At 38.2% G+C, this 21,005-nt stretch overlaps 1 protein-coding gene across 22 annotated transcripts in view; it reads right to left on the minus strand.

The window, feature by feature from the left end:
* Window positions 1–21,005, minus strand: part of CASK (calcium/calmodulin dependent serine protein kinase) — a 226,172-nt gene that overhangs the window by 124,279 nt on the left and 80,888 nt on the right. For all 22 annotated transcript variants that reach the window (XM_055803008.1, XM_055803020.1, XM_055803009.1 and 19 more), the window contains exons 3-4: window positions 12,505–12,610; window positions 617–694 (exon numbers count right to left, since the gene is read on the minus strand). In XM_055803008.1, the coding sequence (XP_055658983.1) occupies window positions 617–694; window positions 12,505–12,610 (184 nt within the window). The remainder of the gene's footprint in view (window positions 1–616; window positions 695–12,504; window positions 12,611–21,005) is intronic.

Here is a 21,005-nt window from a genome sequence, read left to right on the forward strand (position 1 = left end):
CCTTCAGCGGCACGATCCAAATGCAATGCTGACCCTGCCTTCAGCAGGAGGTTAAAAGAGAGACAGACCTCTTGATTTCTCTTCCAGTCTGGCTTCTATGATGCTAAAAAATCTACAGTGTCGAGAAAAGCAAGCAGAATCTCGTGGGCTTTGAGCTCAATTATCGTGCCACTAGGATACTGGGCTTTGTTGTTGTTGTGCAATTATACAGACTCTTTAATTTCAGTTTACCTCACAAGTGAAAATTTGAAGTAACTATAAATACAGTGATCTATAAAAAAGAAAAAAAAAATGACTCCACCTACTAAGACCAATAAGACTCACACCTGTCAGGTAAGTCACCTGATGTCATCGTATGAGAGATCCATAAAAGGCAAAGACAATTAAGTATTGGATGTGAAATACTATTTTATTCAATAACCCCATCCAAATATACAACTAGTAAAAACCAAAATGCTTCAAAATTATACTGTTCTAATGCTAATTAATGTAATAAACATCCAGACTGTGGTAACAGGATTACTTATAGTATTCTAAGTTTTAGCTACCACATTGTACAACAGTATAATTCTATCTTTTCATATGTGCTGTGGGATTATTTAAATGTAATACTTACCTGGCTACAGCCTCGCTGTACACAAATCCAGCATCTGCTCTCTTCACAATTTCAAAACACAGATCTGCTCCATCCATACTGCAGAGAAAAAGAGGGAAAAATATTAAGACAAATAATTACTATCAACTACAGGAAAATGCTCCAAAACATATATATTTACTCCATCTATATAAATCTTACATAAAATACTCTGGACACATGTACAATGCATTACTAAATAAACCAGCATTTAATAGGTAATCTAATAGAATATGGCTTGCCACTGGTTAACCGTTTTATGCCCCTCAGGTCACATAACAGTTCTCTCAAAACATTACTAAAACCAAACATTTCTTCTATTGCTTAAACTGCTCATTGAACAAGGTGTGCAAGACAGCAGAAAATCAATGCTCTGTACAAGAAGGCTCTGAAAGTTAACAATTAATGCATGCTATTATGTTAACTGAGTTTAGAAGCATTACAAGTGCAACTCTATAATAAAGACTGTAGTTATACAAAAATTTTACTAAAATCAAATTTTAAATGAAGATTTTAAAAAGAAGTATGTAGAAATGTAGTAATGTAGTCTTGTCTTTCCAGTTAGCATTCTCATAATTAAGGAGCCAAGCAGATACCTTACACCTCATAGCCTCTCACTGAAGGCACCTGAAAACAGTGAGAGGACTCACGCTGTATCACTAGCTCTGATACTTGATACTTTGTTCCTTTCCTCCCTGCCTGTTGTCTTTCTGATAACCTTACTTCCCACAATGAGTAGCACCACACTTTTAGATGCATGTATATTAATAGTCTTTAGGCCAAAATTAGCCTACCATTTCTCTAAAACAAAAGCAGCTCGGTGTGGTTTAACTGTTCTCCTCTTCTTTTTCCTGTAAGTAACCTAAGGCAGATTTGTATCTACAAACGTTCATTGCTTGATGGGTCAAGAAGAGAGTAACAAAGTTAACAGGAACAATAAAAATCACATATTATAATTAATGCTTAGCAAGGGACTTGCAAAAATATCAATTGTAATATGTCATTTTTAGCTTTCACACCTTTCTTTTTTCCTTTCCACCAAAGACTCATTGGGGGCGGGAAGGCAAATTTGCAAGGTATCCAGAAAGCCAACTTTATCAGGGCCATTTTGGTAAGCTATCCAGAATGTCAGCATACAATCACTTTTGCTTTGTTACGCACCTGCAATGCAAAGCTTCTGCTTAGGGAGTCACAAGCAATGTGCAGAAGTGTAAATTCCCAAATAAACCCAAAAGGTGTCCCCATGCAAAATACACTATCATGTGGATAGAGCACTGACAAATATAAGGCAGTCTGGTGACCAAAAGAAATGCACATTCATTTAAGTGCAAGGTGGAAAAAAATTTCCTGGTGAGTTATTTTAGCACCTGGTACCAACTTGGGATTTAACAAGCCCCCATAATTGGAAACCCATACTGCCAAACCATGACTGCTCATCGCTACATCAATGTATTCTTCTGTAGGTTTTTTCCCAGTAGTTTTTCCGGTCTTGCTCAATTTTGTGCATCTGTATATATACATAGCTAAATCTCACTCAGACAGAGAATAAGCTGTGCTGCACTATACTCATTACTGTATAGCAGCAACAAGGTCATGTTCAGTGAGAACAGCATAAATCTGGATTTTATGGAAAAAACCCCTCGTGTCAATCTGTTGTTTCAAGCATTTCAAAGCTTCCTCCCAACAATTTATTTCAGCTAGATGGGAAACAAAACTCAAACCTGAGCAACAGCAAGCACTGCAGAACATACAAAATGCATGATTAACTACCAAAAATTAGGAGATGTCATTCTCATGAAGCAGTAGAACCCTTTAGAAGACTAATTTTGCTCTGACTTGTTACAAACTGCAGATGAATAAAGATCAGAGGCACTCAGGATTTTTAGCAGTATCAAGAGCTGCTGAGACTCTGAGCCAAAGCGCCATTCCTTTATACAAACTTTTCTATTAAACAAGGTGTTTATAACCAGAATGGTCTTTAATATGTTTTTCTACCTCCCCACTTACACATACCAGCATTTTAAATTCAAATTTGATAACAGTAAGTGGCAGCTTAATTTTTTTTGCCAATATTCTTCAAGTAGTTTAAATTGCTAGACTGCAAGCAGTAATGTTTGAAAGTCTTATTCCATTCAGATGAACTCTTATTACTCTCACAAGCATAAATATGTGGCAGATGTATTTTAACCTCTGACTAGAACTGACTATTTTTTCAAGACAAAATCTTACTTTAAGGGTACATTTTTCTTCATGTATAAACAGGGCTTTCTATCACTCAAATGATGTTGAATTTTATCTGAAAATCTTATGAGACTTTCATCTACCTGAGGCTGCAAAAGCAAGAGTCGGCCTCAGTTATAAGAAATCCCAGAAAATTCAGTGCACTAACAGACTAAAAACTCAGCAACATCAAAACCACTTAAAAGATGACTTTTCAGGAACTGAAAGGCTTATGTGACATAAAAGCCTTGAAGTTTTGAGATACAGGTGAAATGAAAGTTCAGGAAGTCTCAAGGTTTTGTAAGGAGTATCAGCATTAGGCATGTGAAAACCATGAAAATGAGAAAAATAAGGTAAGTTAAAATCCACTGAAGTAAACACACAGAGAGACGCTGAAGACGTACGTTGGAAGATGCAAAAAACAGTTGGTAAAATCACAGAAAACGCGTAAGCTGAGAGAGAATCATGAGCTGCCAGTAGAGGGCACCCACGGCAGCGACACAAACCGCCTGGGACAGTTCATGGGAGTCACACCAAGGTGCCAGCTAAAGCAAGGCGAACAGGGAGTTAACAGACATCACCACCACCACAGCTGAATTGCTTTGGGTGTAACTATGAACTATGTCCACCCTTTTCCCATACTCTACTATTGATTCTTCTGTATTTTTAGCAGAACTGTGCCTGGATCTCAGCCCTTGGAATACATTTTCTTTCCATAGCTCTGATCAGTGAGTGCTACCGTGCACCTTGAAAATGTTTCTACTATTCTGCAAAAAGCAGATAAGTTGCAACCTGCCCACAAAGTTTATTCCTGGGCCATATTCAAGGCAGAAATCTGTTCCGAGGCTATCAGTCACTCTGTAGAATACACAGCGTACTCCAGAAGAGATCTACATTTTAATACTGGGGCATGATAACTGAATTTGCAGATCACCTAGTAAGGTGTGGTCTACAACTTTATTTATTGATGAAGAATAAGAAAGTTTCAGAAGCACTGCGTTAGGGAATTGAATTATTATGTTAAAAAAATGAAGACTTGGCATATTGCTTGTAAATGTTTACTGAGTTTTGTACATTTGTATGTTAAAGGTTTGCGTACAATAGCATTTTTTCCTGTAGTTGGACAGTTTTTATATACTTTCCATCTTCACTTACTACAAACTGCCAAAAATTAACTTAAAAAAAAATACAGTATTTAACTTTTCTTGAAGCCCTATGTGATAATCTCTGAAAATTAAGACTAAAAAGTACAGAAATTCTTATTTCCTCTATATTGCCCATGCATCCAGGGTTTAGCTCATTCCAGACCATTAAATGATGCTCCTGTGTTTACCTTCTCAGCATGTTTAGAGGCTTTTCAGTACTTTAGCTTGAGACATTTTTACAGCTTTGCTGGCAGCCAAGAGATGAATTTCAGTGCTTTTCATAAATGAACTCAATCCATTTACATCCATCCAATCAATCCATACATCAATCCATCACACACAACAGACAAACTTCACTAAGTAATACTTAATTCGTAAATCTCGGTGTCGAAGATTATCTTAGGAGGAGTAAGTAATTCTAAATAGGTATGCTTGGAAACAATTTTCTACCAGTGTTTTCACAGCAATGGTCTCTAACCTGATTATTAAACAGCATGTAAGAAAGAACACATGCATCCTTAAAAAGCACTAGTTTTGGTGGTAATATAAAAGTAGTACTGTGCCTAACATGAAATCTTTAATCCATACTCTTGTTTGATGTTAAAACCTCCATACGTCAGCAAGTATCATGAGGCCATACAAAAATACTCACTTCAGAGCAATACTGTGCGAATTAGTTCATGTTTATCAAACTCTTGACAATACAAGTATATGCATTAACATTTTATTGACTTCTACCAGTTAATATTTCTTAAAAGTAGGACTTCCAAAGCTTTGCTAAAATAATGCAACTTAATAGCCTATGACAATTAAAGTTAAATACATAATGAATGCTGAAATTGCAATCCATCAATGTCTCAGTGCTCTGAATCCTCAGTTGCTCTCTCACATTTTGCTACTTATAATAAAAAAAGCCAAAATTTCATCTAAGATAAAAATCCTGATCTTGAAGTCAGGCTTTGAAACAGGAAACCCCCCAAAATTGCTCTTTAAGCATTAAAACTAACCAAGTCTCATTTCCTATTAATTTGTGTCCATCACATGAATGAAATCAACAAATATTAAGGAAACGTAATACGGAAACCTGATTATCTCTTTCCCCAAATATATCTTAGCTTTAAATTCTCTATCACTTCCTTTGACTGTAATCAGTCAATAGTTCACAGGCTACCAGGGTCAAATGAGAAACAGCATGCCCGGATCAGCTAATTACCTAAACTTTGTGTCCAGAAGTAACGAGGCTACAATGTAGGAGTAGTGCAACACATTAAAAAAGACCAAAAAAATCCCCAATACAAATACGATGTAAACATGAGTTTTAACAAGTCAAAAACATTTGTCTTTATGGCAAAATGTTTGATATCAGAATATTTAATACTTGGTAGAATTTGGTTGCCCTAAGGATGTAGCTGAATTTGGCAATGGATGCAAAGAATAATAAGGGCTTCTACAGGTATGTCAGCCAGAAAAGGAAGGTGATAGACAGTATATTCCCCTGCTGGTGAGCAGGACTGGCAACCCCGTAACAACAGAAGGCTGAGGTAGTCAACAATTTTTTTGCCTCAGTCTTCACTGGGAACCTCTCTTCCCACATCTCTTGAGTGGACGGACTGCAAGGCAGGGACTGGGGGAGGCAAAGTCCCTCCCCACTGTAAGAGAAGATCAGGTTTGTGGCCACCTGATGAACCTGAATATACCTAAGTCTATGGGACCTGATGAGACACATCCCAGAGTCCTGAGAAAATTAGCTAATGTAGTTGCCAAGCAACTCTCCACAATATTTGAAAAGTCATGGCAGTCAGGTCAAGTTCCTGGTGAATGGGAAGAGGAAAACGTTGCACCCATTTAAAAAAAAAGAGTAGAAAGGAGGGCCCTGGGAACTACTGACTTGCCAGCCTCACATCTGTGCCTGGGAAGATCATGGAACACATCCTCCTAGAAGCTGAGCTAAGGCACATGGAGGACAGGGAGGTGATTTGAGACAGCCAGCATGGCTTCACCAAGGGCAAATCCTTCCTGACCAGCCTAGTGGCCTTCTATAATGGAGTGACTATGTCAGAGGATGAGGGAAGAGCTACAGATCTGGACTTGTGTAAGGCCTTTGACATGCTCCCCTCAACATCCTTCTTTCTAAATTGGAGAGCTATGGATTTGATGATGACTGTTCAGGTGGGATCTCACGAGAGTGGAGCAGAAGGGGAGAATCCCCTCCCTCGACCTGCTGGCCACGCTTCTATTGATGCAGCCCAGGAATCCTAACATGATTAAGTAAAATTAGTAGAAAAAAGTTTTCACTCCATAAACTAAGAAGCTGTGCTATTTTACAGTACTGAAGCAAAGCAGAATAAATAGATAGCATCCATATTTTCCCCTTCTTTTTTTCTTAACACAACAAAGCCACATGACTGAATGTACAAACTGTCATTTAAATGCTCACCAGCTTATGCTTAAGTAAACCTAAGTAACTGCCATCACTTTAAGCTACTGCTTTTATGAATTTGAGATTTTTAAAACTAAGGGACTTTTACATGTTAGCTTGGTTAAACAGCAAAGTTATATGTATATAACTACATATATATAGCCTAACTGGTCATTCTAAATAAGGTCAGTTCTTCTAATGTCTCTTCTCTATGAAATAAACCTCTCTTTGAATGCACTAAGAAAAGCAAATCTGCCTATGTATAGAGGTGAGACAATATTCCACAAAAGACCAGATATTAAGGTATCTGCAATTCACTCATCACTCAGGTGTTTGAGCTCTCCAGCATGAATCTCTCAGTACACATGCTTTGATTATACTGAGGATAAACTGCATATAATGTACTCTAAGTTTGAAGTTATCTATAAACAACATTTTACATGGAGTATTTGCTTTGTTTTAGAAATATTGCAAGTAGCTGACCCTTCTCAAAGTATTCTCATAAAGACCAATGGTCATTAGAAAAAAAAGTGCAATAAGCAATAGAATATAAAAGTGTGATAGTTATATACTAAATGGAAAACAGCATTCTATGTGAAACCAGTTTCCCCCACCATGCATAAACTACCAAGCAAACATCATGTGACAGGGACAGCACTGTATAGCATAGAACATTACTGGACAAATACAAAAGAAACCAGACAGCACCCCATTTCATAAATGGGAATTTTTAAACAGCAGGAGAGTTTTCCATATTATTGTGTTCTTTGCAAGGCACATACATAAGAACATATTGCTTTCATCTGTTCTGACACTGTACAATCTATCTGTTTGATGTACTTCTATTGACTACATGCTTGTGTTATGTAAAGGTCACAGTTAACTCCAGACTAATGATGGATCACTTGTGTCTGGAAGGTAACATCCTGACACAGCTGGTGAGCGAGTCAGCTAGGGAAGGTGTCCCGCCGGACCTGTTGTTCAGGAACAGAGAAGGACTTGTGGGTTACATGATAGCTGGAGGCTGTCTTGGACACAGCGATCACAAAATGATAGTTTTCAATTATTGGAGAAGGAGCGGGATCAGCAGAACTGCTACCTTGGACTTCTGGAGGGCAGATTTTGGCCTAAATGCCTGGTTGACAGGGTCCTTTGGGAGGTACTCCTGAAGGGCAAAGGAGTCCAGGAAGGCTGGATGTTCTACAAGGAAATCTTAAAGGTGCAGGAGCAGGCCATCCCTATGTGCTGAAAGATGAGCCAGTGGGGAAGATGACCAGCCTGGCTGAACAGAGAGCTCTGGCTGGAACTCAGAAAAAAAATGGAGAGTTTAAGACCTTTGGAAGAAGAGGCGAGCAACTCGGGAGGACTACAAGAATGTCATGAGATTATGCAGGGAAAAAATTAAAACCAGCAAAGCTTAACTACAACTTAACCTGGCTACTGATAACAAAAGACAATAAATCCCATTTCTATAAATACAAGAGGAACAAAAGGAGGGCTATGGAGAATCTCCACCCTTTAATAGATGCAGGGGGAAACATAAGTGACAAAGGTTGAAGTACTTAATGCCTTCTTTGCTTCAGTCATTAACAGTAAGACCAGTTACCCTCAGGGTACCCAGCCCCCTGAGCTGGAAGACTGGGACTAGAAGCAGAATGAAGTCCCCACAGTCCAGGAGGAAATGGTTAGTGATCTGTTGCTCTACTTTGACACACAGCAAGTCTATGGGGCTGGATGGGATCCACAAAAGGGTACTAAAGGAGCTGACAGAAGTGTTCACTGAGCCACTCAAAATCATTTATCAGCAGTCCCGGCTAACCAAGGGAGATCCCAGCTGACTGGAATTTAGTAAATATGACACCCATCTACAAGAAGGGCTGGAAGAAGGATCCAGGGGACTATAGGTCTGTCAGCCTGACCTTGGTGCCATGGAAGGTTATGAAGCAGGTCATCTTAAATACCACTACGCGGCATATACAAGACAACCAAGTGATCAGGCCAAGCCAGCATGGGTTTATGAAAGGCAGGTCCTCCTTGACTAACCTGATCTCCTTCTATGACAAAGTGGCCCACTTAGTAGATGACGGAAAGACTATGGATGTTGTCTAGCTAGACTTCAAGTAAAGCCTTTGATACCATTTCCCACAATACTCTCCTGGAGGAACTGCCTGCTTATGGCTTGGATGTCATTATGTTCACTTGGTTAAAAACTGTCTGGATGGTTGGCCCCAAAGAGTGATGGTGAACAGAGTTAAATCCAGTTGGTGGCCAGTCACCAAGTGGCAAGTGGTGTTCCCCAGGGCTTGGTATTGGGACCAGTTCTGTTTAATATCTTTATCAATGATCTGGACGAGGGTATCAAGTGCACACAGTAAGTTTGCAGATGACACCAAGTTGTGGGGGTGAGCGTTGATCTGCCTGAAGGCAGGAAGGCTCTTCAGAGGGATCTGGACAGAATGGATTGATAGGCCAAGGCTGAGTGTGTGAGGTTCAAGAAGGCTCAGTGCTGGGTCCTGCATTTGGGTCACAACAACCCCACACAGTGCTACAGGCTTGGGAAGAGTGGCTGGAAAGCTGCCTGGTGGGAAAGGGCCTGGGGGTGGTGGTCACAGCCAGCTGAACATGAGCCAGCAGTGTGCCCAGTTGGCGAAGAAGCCCAACAGTATCCTGGCTTGTATCAGAAACAGTGTGGCCAGCAGGACGAGGGGAGTGATTGTCCCCCCTGTACCCGCACCTTCAATACTGTGTTCAGTTTTGGGCCCCTCACTACAAGAAAGACATTGAGGTGCTGGATGGAGCGTGTCCAGAGAAGGGCAGTGAAGCTGGTGAAGGGTCTGGAGCACAAGTCTTACGAGGAGCAGCTGAGGGAACTGGGGTTGTTCAGCCTGGAGAAAAGAAGGTCAGGCAGGGGACACCTCTCTACAACTACCTGAAAGGAGGTTGTAGTGAGGTGGGTTGTCAGTCTACCAAGTGACAGGACAAGAGGAAATGCCCTCAAGTTGTACCAGGGGAGGTTTAGATTGGATAACAGGAAGAATTTCTTCACCAAAATGGTTGTCAGGCACTGGAAGAGGCTGCCCAGGGAAGGGCTTGAGTCATCTGGAGGTATTTAGAAGAGGTGTAGGTGCCATGCTTAGGAACATGGTTTAGTGGTGGACACGACAGTGCTAGGTTAATTGTTGGACTCAACGATCTTAAAGATTTTTTCCAAAATAGTTGATTCTATGATTCTACATACAGCTGCCAGCAAATACCACCACAAAATGGGAAAGAACATTCATTGTGACTGTATGATAAAGACTACAGCTGGCCCTATCTCAGATGCATGGTCTCCCTATAACCTCCAAGGGATCTCTTCTTTTCACTGATGGAAGAGTCCATTAGCCTTCTGGGGAGCAGCTGGGGGGTGTGTGTTTGGGAAATCATTTGGCAGAGGCACATACTCTCTCATTTATGATGTAATAACATCTAAATACTTAAAAAATAATAGTTTTACTTTAAGAGTAAGATTTTTCAGGAACAGGGTCTGCTTCTCACTCTACACATGCACTTAATCTATTACAACCAGCTGCTTTATGCAGTTTATTACAGCAGTACCATACAGCTAATGGCAACCCACTGGCTCCGTTCTAAAGAGTGCTTGAATATGTGTATAAATAGTGATTAAAAACATAGCTATTTTTTTGGTGTTAAACTTCATTACTACTGTTCATGTTCATCAGCGCTTCTATGAATTGTGATTTGATTATTTAAATGTTTACTTCAGCAAAAGTTTTCAAAATTGGGCACAGATTGTACTGTTTCCTGAGTGGTACAACCTCTTGTTATCCCATATATGCCACATTTGCTTATTTAACTTGTACTTTTTCATAAAAATTAATTTGGCAAGATATTCAGGATTATTTTAGCAGCTGCTCCACATAGCTCACAGCTCATGAAACAGTAGTAAACCTATGTATCACTTATGTGCAACTGATGGGAAAAAGTTTTAGGTTTGGGTATTCTGTGTATTCCTTGTGCTGGACCTGAATTAATTTTCATGCAAAGCATCTGTCGATCCACAAATAGCCCATCACTAGCTGGGCTTATATGTCCTTTGCAGATCTATGTTGTCTTCCACATTTCTGTGATTTCAGAATAACTAGACCCTAAAAAAAATATATTTTATTACTGTAGACAGAACTTTGTTGCAAAGCATAATGAACAAAAAGCAGTACAAGGGAAAATAAGTTACCTACAAATACATAGATGCTTCTCTACTAACTACAAATTTTTTAGTATGGTCACAATTATATAGTATGCCACTAAGCCAATCAAACTTAGACAATTCAGTCCTTCTCCACAGCAAACATCAGTCTTCTGTTGAATCACTTTACCAAAGCATCCCCTCCAGCATAACACATTGCACCCACAACTCTTCCATTTGCTGCTACATTTTGAGTACAGGTATTCCTACTGTCTCATTTTCTGTCACCGTTTGTTGAAAAAGAGTGATGTCTTCTAGTATACAAGGGAGACGAGGACACATGAGATAGTAAAGAATTATTATCCTTCAAATAATTTAGCCTCATATCTCCTTCTTTTATGTGGCCTGAAGTCAGGTACAGTACTTGTGTAGTAATCCTAATGGCTCAAACTTGCTTTTGATGTATACTAACATAAATTATAATAGGCTTGCCATTAAAAAATAATTACTGCTTTTGTCTCATATTTCTGAGCTAACAGCACAGCAAAAATAGAAGCAAAATCTTTTTTCCATTTCAAAATCTTGTTAATTATCACAGTATGTCTCCCCAAGGTGTACGTAATTATTTCATAATAGGATAATTGAAGTCCCTTGGTCCGTGCTTTGGGATTTACAAAATAAAAACACAAAGTCAGTACTGAATCAAAAAAATCTTTTCCAAACTAAATGAGAAAGAAAATCATAAAACAATTATTTCACACAACCACAAGCTTATTAACTCCCCCTTCCGCCCCAAACAACAAAAAAACCCAACCAACCAAAAAAAAAAAAAAACCAACGACCCAAACCCAAAAGACTTTCAAGGAACAATTTTCAGCTTTACATAATGTTTTTTGCTGTTACCACCTAACTTCTTCTCTACCTCAATGGTAAAACATACATGTGAGAATTATTTTTTAAGTCATGTCTCAAGTGAAATACTTGGCTTTAGTGGACATGCCAATTTGACCTAACACACTGGCATGGTACCACTTGCTCTAACATAAGTAGGCCAAATGCATCAGAAAACATAATACAGAAAGATCAGAGAAATTAAAGAGGTATAAATACATATGCCCAGACACACTATAAATGCATATATGAGGAACATAAAAAGAACTGGTAGATGCAGAGAAGGAAAATCAAATATAGAAGATGCACAAATTAGCATTCTGTATGTCTGGTTTTGTGCCTCCCAGTTAACTAAAACACCTAACTCAAGAAGGACTAATAATTTTCCCTCAAAGAAGAAACCTGTCAACTTAGAGACTGTCCCCCGCTTTCGTTTCTTGCTATTATAAATACCTGTCTACTGCTGAAATGCCAATGGTAACTAAACTCTTCAAGCTTCCAAAACACATCTTTTAGACAAGTACCTCTTTCCATATGATGTAAGCAGGTATACCAATTTACAATACTACTTAAATACTCCAATAAGTTTTACTTTCTTATCTAATAAAAGAAAAGCAGTGCTAAAGAAACAAGAGTCTGGAAAAAAAAAACCAAACAAAACTTCACAACTGGAATAGAATGTCATCAGTTACCCAAAGATGATGACTACCAGCAAATTTTTAACTCATTCTCACATATCCTGTTAGGGATACAGCAGCCATCAATGAACAGCATGTCTGCCCTTAGAAAGCATGCTATGAAGAATCAGCCTGATGTTAGCCACTTAACCACTGTGACAACCTTTTATTATTATTTATTTATTTGGGACAACCTCTACTTGCCAGAAATAAATATTTTCATAGCACTGGACTTCGGAGCTACAAAACAAGCAGGTGAAAGCGGACATACAATTAGGTTTTTATTTAGCAAATGACAACAAAGAAAGGTAAAATCAAGAAGAGAAACTTACAACTCAAAGACCATATAAAGCATTCCATCTGAGCTGTACGTCTCCAATAGTTCAACAATATGAGGATGCTTCAGCATGTGACAAATACTGGCTTCTCTCTTCAGATCTGTGGAAGATATTAAGGTAGTACGTAAGCTATATATTAAAGCTGTTGAACAACAACAACAAAAAGTAACACCAAAAAACCAAAACACCCTCAAACCTGAAAAGAATAAGAACACAATGTTTGGAAAAATGTACTTCTGAAATTTCCAATAATCTTTATAAAGAACATTGAGATAAGATTATTTAATTATTATCCTTCAGAACTTAAGTGTGAATTTAAGGGAAAAAACTCACATAGATCTCAAAATATAATTGACACAACATTTAACAGGCTTTCTTGATATGACCCATTAATAAAAAATTCTCCTTGGTCATAATCTGCAGATTATTACTGAAGAACTGTACAGTAGTAAGTTCCTTTAATGCACATATGCAGGCTACACACTATTTTCATCCTAAATATCCAACATCACTGTGAAATTACCTCCAAATAATCCAAGAAGACAGGCTCTTCACCACACTACAGAAGTATTAAAACCTGAATGTCTCTTAAGTCTGAGCCCTCTGCTCAAAGCAAGGTCAACTAAAGCAGGTTGCCCAGGATGACATCCAGTTGGGTTTTGAATGTCTCCAAGAATGGAGACTCTACTACAACCTGTCTAGGAAACCTATACTGGTATCTGACTACCCTCAACACGATATTTTTTTCTTACGTTTAAATTTCTTGCAGTTTACTTCTTTAATAATGACTTTTTTTTTTTTTTTTAAAAATAAAATAAATCACAACGTAAGAAACAACACTGGCATAAGTTTTAACCAGCATATATTAGCTTGCATCTCTGTTGTAGAGAAGAGGGAGAAAAGCAAAAACAGTTGTGAATAAAGAAAGAGCAGAAACCACTGTGACATCTCTCAAAGCTTGAGAAATTTTGTTGTTAACCAAACCACATACTTTTTCTGATCACAAATCAATCCTTTTGCTAGTATAGAAACACAAAAAACCAAACCATACTGAACTAATTTGCTCCTTTGTTCAAATTATTTGGCATTTTTGTTATTTAATCATCCTTAAACTTGTTTTTTCCCCTTTAACTTACCACTAGTATTCTAGAAAAATGGCAAAATCCTGAATGAATAGCCTTGATGATAATTTGAGAAAAGAGGAAAATACCAGTCTGTATTCTGAAGCAGACATTTTACTTTTCTATTCCCTTTCTATATAATTGTTCATACTAAAGAATGACCTACATAAGTATTTATGGGAAAATATGAATACGATCTCCTGGTTTGAGAATGCTTACCATATTGCTGTGCTACACTAGAAAGAAATTAAAAATGCACTGTTTTCCTATATGCCCTATTACACTTCTAACATGAATCAGTAACGTTCAGAAATACAGGGAGCAAGATGAACATTCTTTCATGTGAAGCAATTAACAGGTTACTCAGATTCATGCTAGACTTTTGATCTTTTACTCATCTATAAATTCAGAAGAAATGCTCAAAATTTGGAAATGACTGAATTTTAATCCAAGGAAAAAAACTGAGAATCACAAAGTGCAAATTTTTTTGCTGGAACTTCCATATTACAATTGTGCTTCCTCCCTCACATCCTTGCAAATGCAATTTAAAAGTAAAATGATCTGAGCAACCCCTTAGAAACCACTATGTAATGTCATCTTAGGAAGTAGAAACAGAGCAGCAAAAAGAAGCAAATAACTGTCTTTCACTGATGCAGATGAAATTTAGATAAAGACTCATGTAAAATCTGTTCTTTATACAGAGATGAAATTCTATCAAGTAAGAAAACAGCAGTATGTCTTTCACTACTGAGAATACTCACATACCAGGTTTTACACCACCTTCATGCAGAGTAACTACTAAAACCAAATTGTAATGTTCCCTTCTATCACGCTTAGGCATTGATTTGACACTAAATGATTATCGTCACTTTTCTAAGCAGTCAGGTTCCCTTTGTTTTTCACTGAAGTACACATCCAGCCTTTCCTAAGTAGGACCACAAGTAAGCATACTGATGAATAGCATAAGAGAACAGAAAATTGTGTGATGCTCTGAATGATTAAGATCTCCAGAAAACACTGCACTTTTATCTCTTACTGTATTAAAACTTTAATGCTACCACATTTCACCATGGTATCAGACACTATTTTAAATGGAAAGCAAAGTGAAAATCCAATAGAAAACTAGAGAAAAGTTCTGCTTTATTTAAAGGTAAAAACTGTGTTCAAAATAGTTTATATTAGTTGCTTACTTTATTAACTTCTTGTGGGCTTTATTTGTATATTTAAGGGAAGTAAAAACATGAGGAAGAAAATATATGCTGCCATTTACCTTGTTCCTTTGTGTAATACTCCATATGTGAAACAATTGCTCACAGACTGAGCAACAGAAGCAGAGGAAGGAGAAACAAAGTGGAAAATAAAATCTCCAAACAGGAAAACAAATGCACAGAAGTCACAGAACAAGGTTTTTTATGACTCAGGGGTCTTGGGGCTAAGAGTAGAATAAACTCCTATTTTAAAAAAACAAGAGACTTGCTTAACAGTAGACCTATTAAGGAAGAATAAAACTAGGTATAAAGAGACAGATGAGTACATACCCCATTGATCCAACAAAGCCAAAGGGCAGAAAAGACATGACAGATTCTGATGTCCATTGGGACTGTGACCCAAATGTCAAAGTATGTCATGTTTAAGACCAGTAAAAAAGAAAGGGAAACGAGTAGAAAAGGCAGAGATGGCACATATTTTTCATTGTTTTCACTTTAAAAACTGACATCATAATCTACTCAATCCTTTACCTAATGCTTTTACCAGACTGAATTAAATTTCACCTCCACATGTTCCTCAAGAGGTAAAAAACCCCTCAAGTGCCTACAGATACTGTTCCAGTTCTGAATACAACATAAAACCAAGCAAATTTTGGCTGGAAGCAGGTGACTGAAGGTTTCCTAAGAAAAATCCCATTATTATCTTATGAGCCACCATATTACTTGGAACTTAACAGACTAAATATAACATTGTATGAATTACTGGCTACTTCTGTTAAGTTTTCTAAACCTCTGCTGAGTATTTTACCCATGTCGTGTAGTAATAAGGGTCCCGCACATTGCATATCAAAATAAGCCTTTCACATTCCAAACACCTAAAAGAGCTTCAGGTCAGGACAACTCTAGAACCTGCCAATAGAGTAAGTTGGCTTTAAGCAGCAAGAGGTGACATGGACCATTTATTAATGGTTATGTATCTCACATTTAGAATCGTCTCCTTCACAAGTGAACAAAACTTCACTAAAAGAACACACCCTAATGCAAGACAAGTTCTTAGAATCTAAAACAAACTGTTATCTTTTAATTGCTGGACTATTTTACTTTATATTTGAATCCTTTTTGAACACCTCATCTATTCATTTTTCTCTTTTTGATATGGCTGAAGAAGTGACTTTCTGGTCCATTTCTTAAGCTTTCTCTGTCAAATTAATTCTTTCAAAATTAAACATTAATGACAACAACAATAATAAATAGAACAGCAAGGTTTAAAACAAGCTTTAAAAGTTTCTCTGTCAACTACATGAAAGGTATTCTTATACAACCAGAAACAGGGACAATGATGTGGTGTTTCATTTAAATTGCTTAGCACACAGTCTGATTCTTTACATCATAATTGAAGAGCATTTAAAAGCTGCCATTTTACATTACTGTTACCAATAAACATTCCTGAATTTCAGTCAAATCAAAAAAACCCAAAACTTTGAGGTGTTTTTTTAGCAACTGCAGACATGTTCAAGTTTCCATTTTATACAGGGCTAATTATTTAGAGAGAGAGTCACTGAAGTTTTTAAAATGGCATGAAAGTTCAAATTTCTGTAACAAATACAAAAGTTCTAAGATGGAAAGAGAATTCCCAGTGATAATCACCACACAGAGAAAACACAACCTTGTGTTTGGATAGCAACACTGAAAATGAATTGCTGGAAGCACTGAAAAGATAACTGCTCTAAATAATCATAAAGAAGGATATGTCAGTCTTTGATAGAAAATATAAAACATGAGCATCACTTAAAATTTCCATGGGAGTTAACTACCTAATATCCTACACATCTTTTGACAATTCTGGCAAACACCTAATTTCCTTTCAGAATCTGATATTGAAGTTTTTAAAACATCTCAAGCATACTGAATGTATTTTGAAAGTATGCTTATTGTATCCTACAGCATGGAAGAATTAGATGCTCTCTAGCAGCCTGGATTATAGCACCATTTTAACATCTGAAAAGCAACATGCACAGACTGCAGCAGCCACACCTTTTTTAGGGAAGGACAGCATCGAAGTTTCTTAGCAAGATGGAAAACATATGTCATTTTTAAATATACAGCATTCTGATTTTCCAGGCTCATTCCTTTAAAGGATTAGTTCTCCAGCCACAGCTTGGGTATGACAGTATTTTGAAAGGAAGCATCTACATCAGTAGTAAACTTCTTGCTTAACATGCTTCTGCATATTTTGTATAGTGAGAATATGATCACATACAATTTAAATAGATGTGGTGGTACCAAGTTTTAAAAGGAAATCAGTATGGTTTTTTCATTTGGTTATGTCATTCTCACCCACCATCCTTTGGCGTGCATCATGGAGAAGCTGTTGACCACTCCAACTGGAATTCTTCCAGATACAACTAAACTGAATGGTGTGCTTAGGAAATGTGCCTGATGCACTCCAGTCTCGAACAGGCCACAATGCCAGACTAGTCCTAGTTCAAAGTAACCCCTGAAGCAGGTATAAGGCAGACACTGAGACCTCAGCACCCACTATTTCACTGCAAACACATTGGTTTTTGTCTTGTGGATTAATTAGCCTTGGCTAGCTGCTAAACTCCCACCCAGGCTCTTACCCACTCTCTGCTATCAGCAAGGTGAGGGCTAGAAATACGAAGAACAGGAACAAAAAAAGCTCATGGGTTGAGATAAAGACAGGGAGATTGCTTACCAGTCACTATTGTGGGCAAAATAGCCTTACTTGACAAAGTTAATTTATTGCCTATTAAAATAAATACTTACTACTTATTGATTTGGGTAAAGGGAACCAAAAGGATAAACCAACAAATTTCCTCCCCCCCTGCCTTTTCCAGGCTCAATTTCACTCTTTAATTCCAGAGTCCTCTACCCCCCAACTCTGAGTGGTGCAAAGGGTGGGGGTTATGCTCAGTACATGGTGGTTTCTTTCTGCTGCTCCAACCTTCTCACACCTTTCTGCTGCTCCAGCATGGGTCCTCCACAGGCTGCAAGGGATATCTGCTCTGCCATGGTGCACCTTCTCCTTCCCCGATCTTGGTATTCCCTCATTTTGTTCCACACTCCCTATGCCTCACTTCAGCATTTCCTACCTTTCCTTAAATAAATTTTCACAGAAGTAACATACACACGGCTGAAGGGTTCAGCTTCGGTCCATTGGAGCCATCTGGAACAGGCTGTGTCCAGCACAGGGCAACCCCGAGTCTCTTCCCATAGAAGCCACACCTGCAGCCTCCCATTACCAAAAACTTGCCAATTACATTTAATACAGATTTGCTCCATTTTCTAGTAGCCAACGCCACACTAGACACCACGCTTCAAGGGGCTCCAAAGGAGCTGGTTTCCTTCAAGCTTAGCACACTGCTATACACCTCTGCCTCAAGACAGCATGTAGCAAGCACACAACACATCCTGCACAACAGCAAACTCCAGTTTGACAAATCATATGGCACCTAAGGTCACACTTCCAAGCCCAGGTGAACTTTCAGGGCAATACTAGCTTTCCTATACTAGTTTCCCTATTTCCTAATACTAGTTTCCCTATACCCTCTCTGTTTGTTCATTCTGGCTCTTCTGTGAAAAATTACTTTTAGGCCTTATTATTCTAATAATACAGCCGGAAAGCCATAAAAGCTCTCAGTACAGCCAGCATACTGCAACAAGGACGAGCAGCTGGAGGTGGGAACATCCTAAATTGACACTAGTAATGAAACAGAACCACAGTGATGTTTCTGCCCCAATGATTTCTTTATTTTTTTCTTCCACAACAGAGCATTGTTCTTTCTCTTCATTTCATTAAAACTGCACTGCCTGCCTTGCTGGGATATGTGACCAACTCCTCATCACACAGATACACTCGGCCAGTTAATGACTCCTTGCCTCAACAAGTAGTAAAAGCTTTCCTGCCTCCCCTCCCACACACTCTGGGGTGGCTAACGCTCTGCCCTAGCCAAGCTGATTTAACTGCTGGCTGTTTCTCCCTTCATCCCACACACATTCCTGCCCCCTGGTTCACTGTGCAGCAGCCTGGAGCATGTCACACCACACACCAAACCATTTCAGTGTTAAGGCGGTAAAAAAAACAACATGCATTTTTTTTCCCTGCTGGCTCGGTGTCATGCAACCTTCACATGTGCAATGTCTCAGTGAGCAACCCCAAGTATAGAAGATAGATTAAAAGAAAGGAATATGGAAGGAGAAAGTAAACAAGACTATGAAAGCCAGCACTTGGAGCTGCTCAGGATGTTGCAAGACGCAAGTACAAACACAAGTAACACACCTTTCTCTGCAAAGCGTCTCCATCATCACCAAATCTTTTATCATATAATCAATATGTACCTTAACAAACATGATTAAAACACATACCAAAAAGAAACAAATGCATATAGCCTGAGTGGCCCTTGATAAAAACACCATGGTAATCAACAATTACAATGACAATGTGAGATAATCCATCTCCAGTCAGTATCTTTTGTTTTAATGCTATTGTAGCATTTGGAAAGGAAACGATGACGCAAAGAAAACAAAATGCTGTTCCAGCTAATACTCAACCACCAGCATCCATTTCTGAGCCCCCCATGCAGAAACCTATGCAAGTCTCCATTTCATGGAATCAGACTTTATAGATGTTTGCTAAATTCTGAATAACTTCTATTGTCTATTCTTTCTCAGTGTTTGGACATGAATATAAACATGTTAATAGCTTTTTTAGCTGGAGCTGGGCGTCTTGGGAGGCATAAAAGGCAATTTTCCTTCCTCAGTTCACACTCCATCAGCTATGAAGAACACTGAAATTGGGTGTGAAAAACCACTTTCATTTTCTCTCATGACTTCTGATACATCCACCAGACTTGTCCAGAATCACATATCTGACAGACGTTGTAAGTTGGCTTGCACAGTTGTGTCCATAAAAGCAAACTCTCCCTCCTTTATTCATTTTCTCATTTTTATTGGCATACAAATAAGCAATGCTTTGTAAATAAGGTGGTGTGAGTGAATTCATGGTAATGAATCAACTTGAACTAATAAAAATGTTTAAGAATGTCTGAAAGAATATTAACAGCTGCCTATTGAAGATAATGAAAACCAAATAATTTCATTTAAATAAATGATAATTCTTAGCAACTTTTTACAAACCGCCCACCACAATGAAAAAAAAAATACCCCTTTCAAGTAGGAACAAAGATTGGATATCTCTCCTCTAAGATTTTCTGCATTCTACGTCCTCTCACTTTATACTCAATAGCAGGTTCAGTGAAGTAGGGGAACAGAGGAAGAACAGGGGGAACACAGAAAAGTGAAAACAACACTTCCTGGATTATTTTATTTCAGATTTACAGTCTGCATTTTTTCAAAAGAGTAGTTCTCTCTAGCAGTTTCAGAAGTGTTTCATAAACTCAAGTAGGCACACAATAATCAGAAGTAGTGTTATAAACTCCATTAAATTAATTTCAAAAGGAATAAGGAGAATTCTCTGTGTCACAAGTTTGGACTTCCAAACAGAAATTGAGTTGCTGCTGAAGACATTTTGGAACCTCTGCTGTAAAATCTGAAACACTTTTCTTTTCTGCTAAGATTGCTCTGTTTTCAATAATTAATGAAAGGAAACTGAAAACAGTCACTGACTCTCAAGCTGTGATCAATCAAATTATGCAAGTGGGTTCACTACTGATAACCTTATTATATTAAATCCGATGTTTCCACCTGTTATGCAGCCCTGCATAACAGTCTGAAGCCTATACCTTCCCAATCACCACAGACCACACGCTCTTACATTGCAAACCATGATTTCAAACACTTTGTGATACAATGAATTCTTTAACAGATGGAAGTGCAAGGGTATGTACAGCTATCTATCAGAATATGCTGTGAAATTTCTTAAAAAAAATAATAAAAGAAACACACTCCCCCCCCCCACACACACAATTAGACACAAAGCGTGCATTTGGTAAAAGAACACTACATGCTGGCTGGAGCACTGAACTGGCAAAACACTAATCTGTAAGGTCACAGTGGTCTTTACTGAGATGACTGGAAGGTCATCATTTCATAAAGTTACACAATTGTTTTTTCTTGTAGTAAAAGCTAACTGATGAACACTTAAAACCAGCAGCCCCATTAAAAGCAGCAATTGTTCCCTTTTCAG

Source organism: Falco peregrinus, chromosome 4 (assembly GCF_023634155.1).
Source record: "Falco peregrinus isolate bFalPer1 chromosome 4, bFalPer1.pri, whole genome shotgun sequence".
Classification (NCBI taxonomy): domain Eukaryota; kingdom Metazoa; phylum Chordata; class Aves; order Falconiformes; family Falconidae; genus Falco; species Falco peregrinus.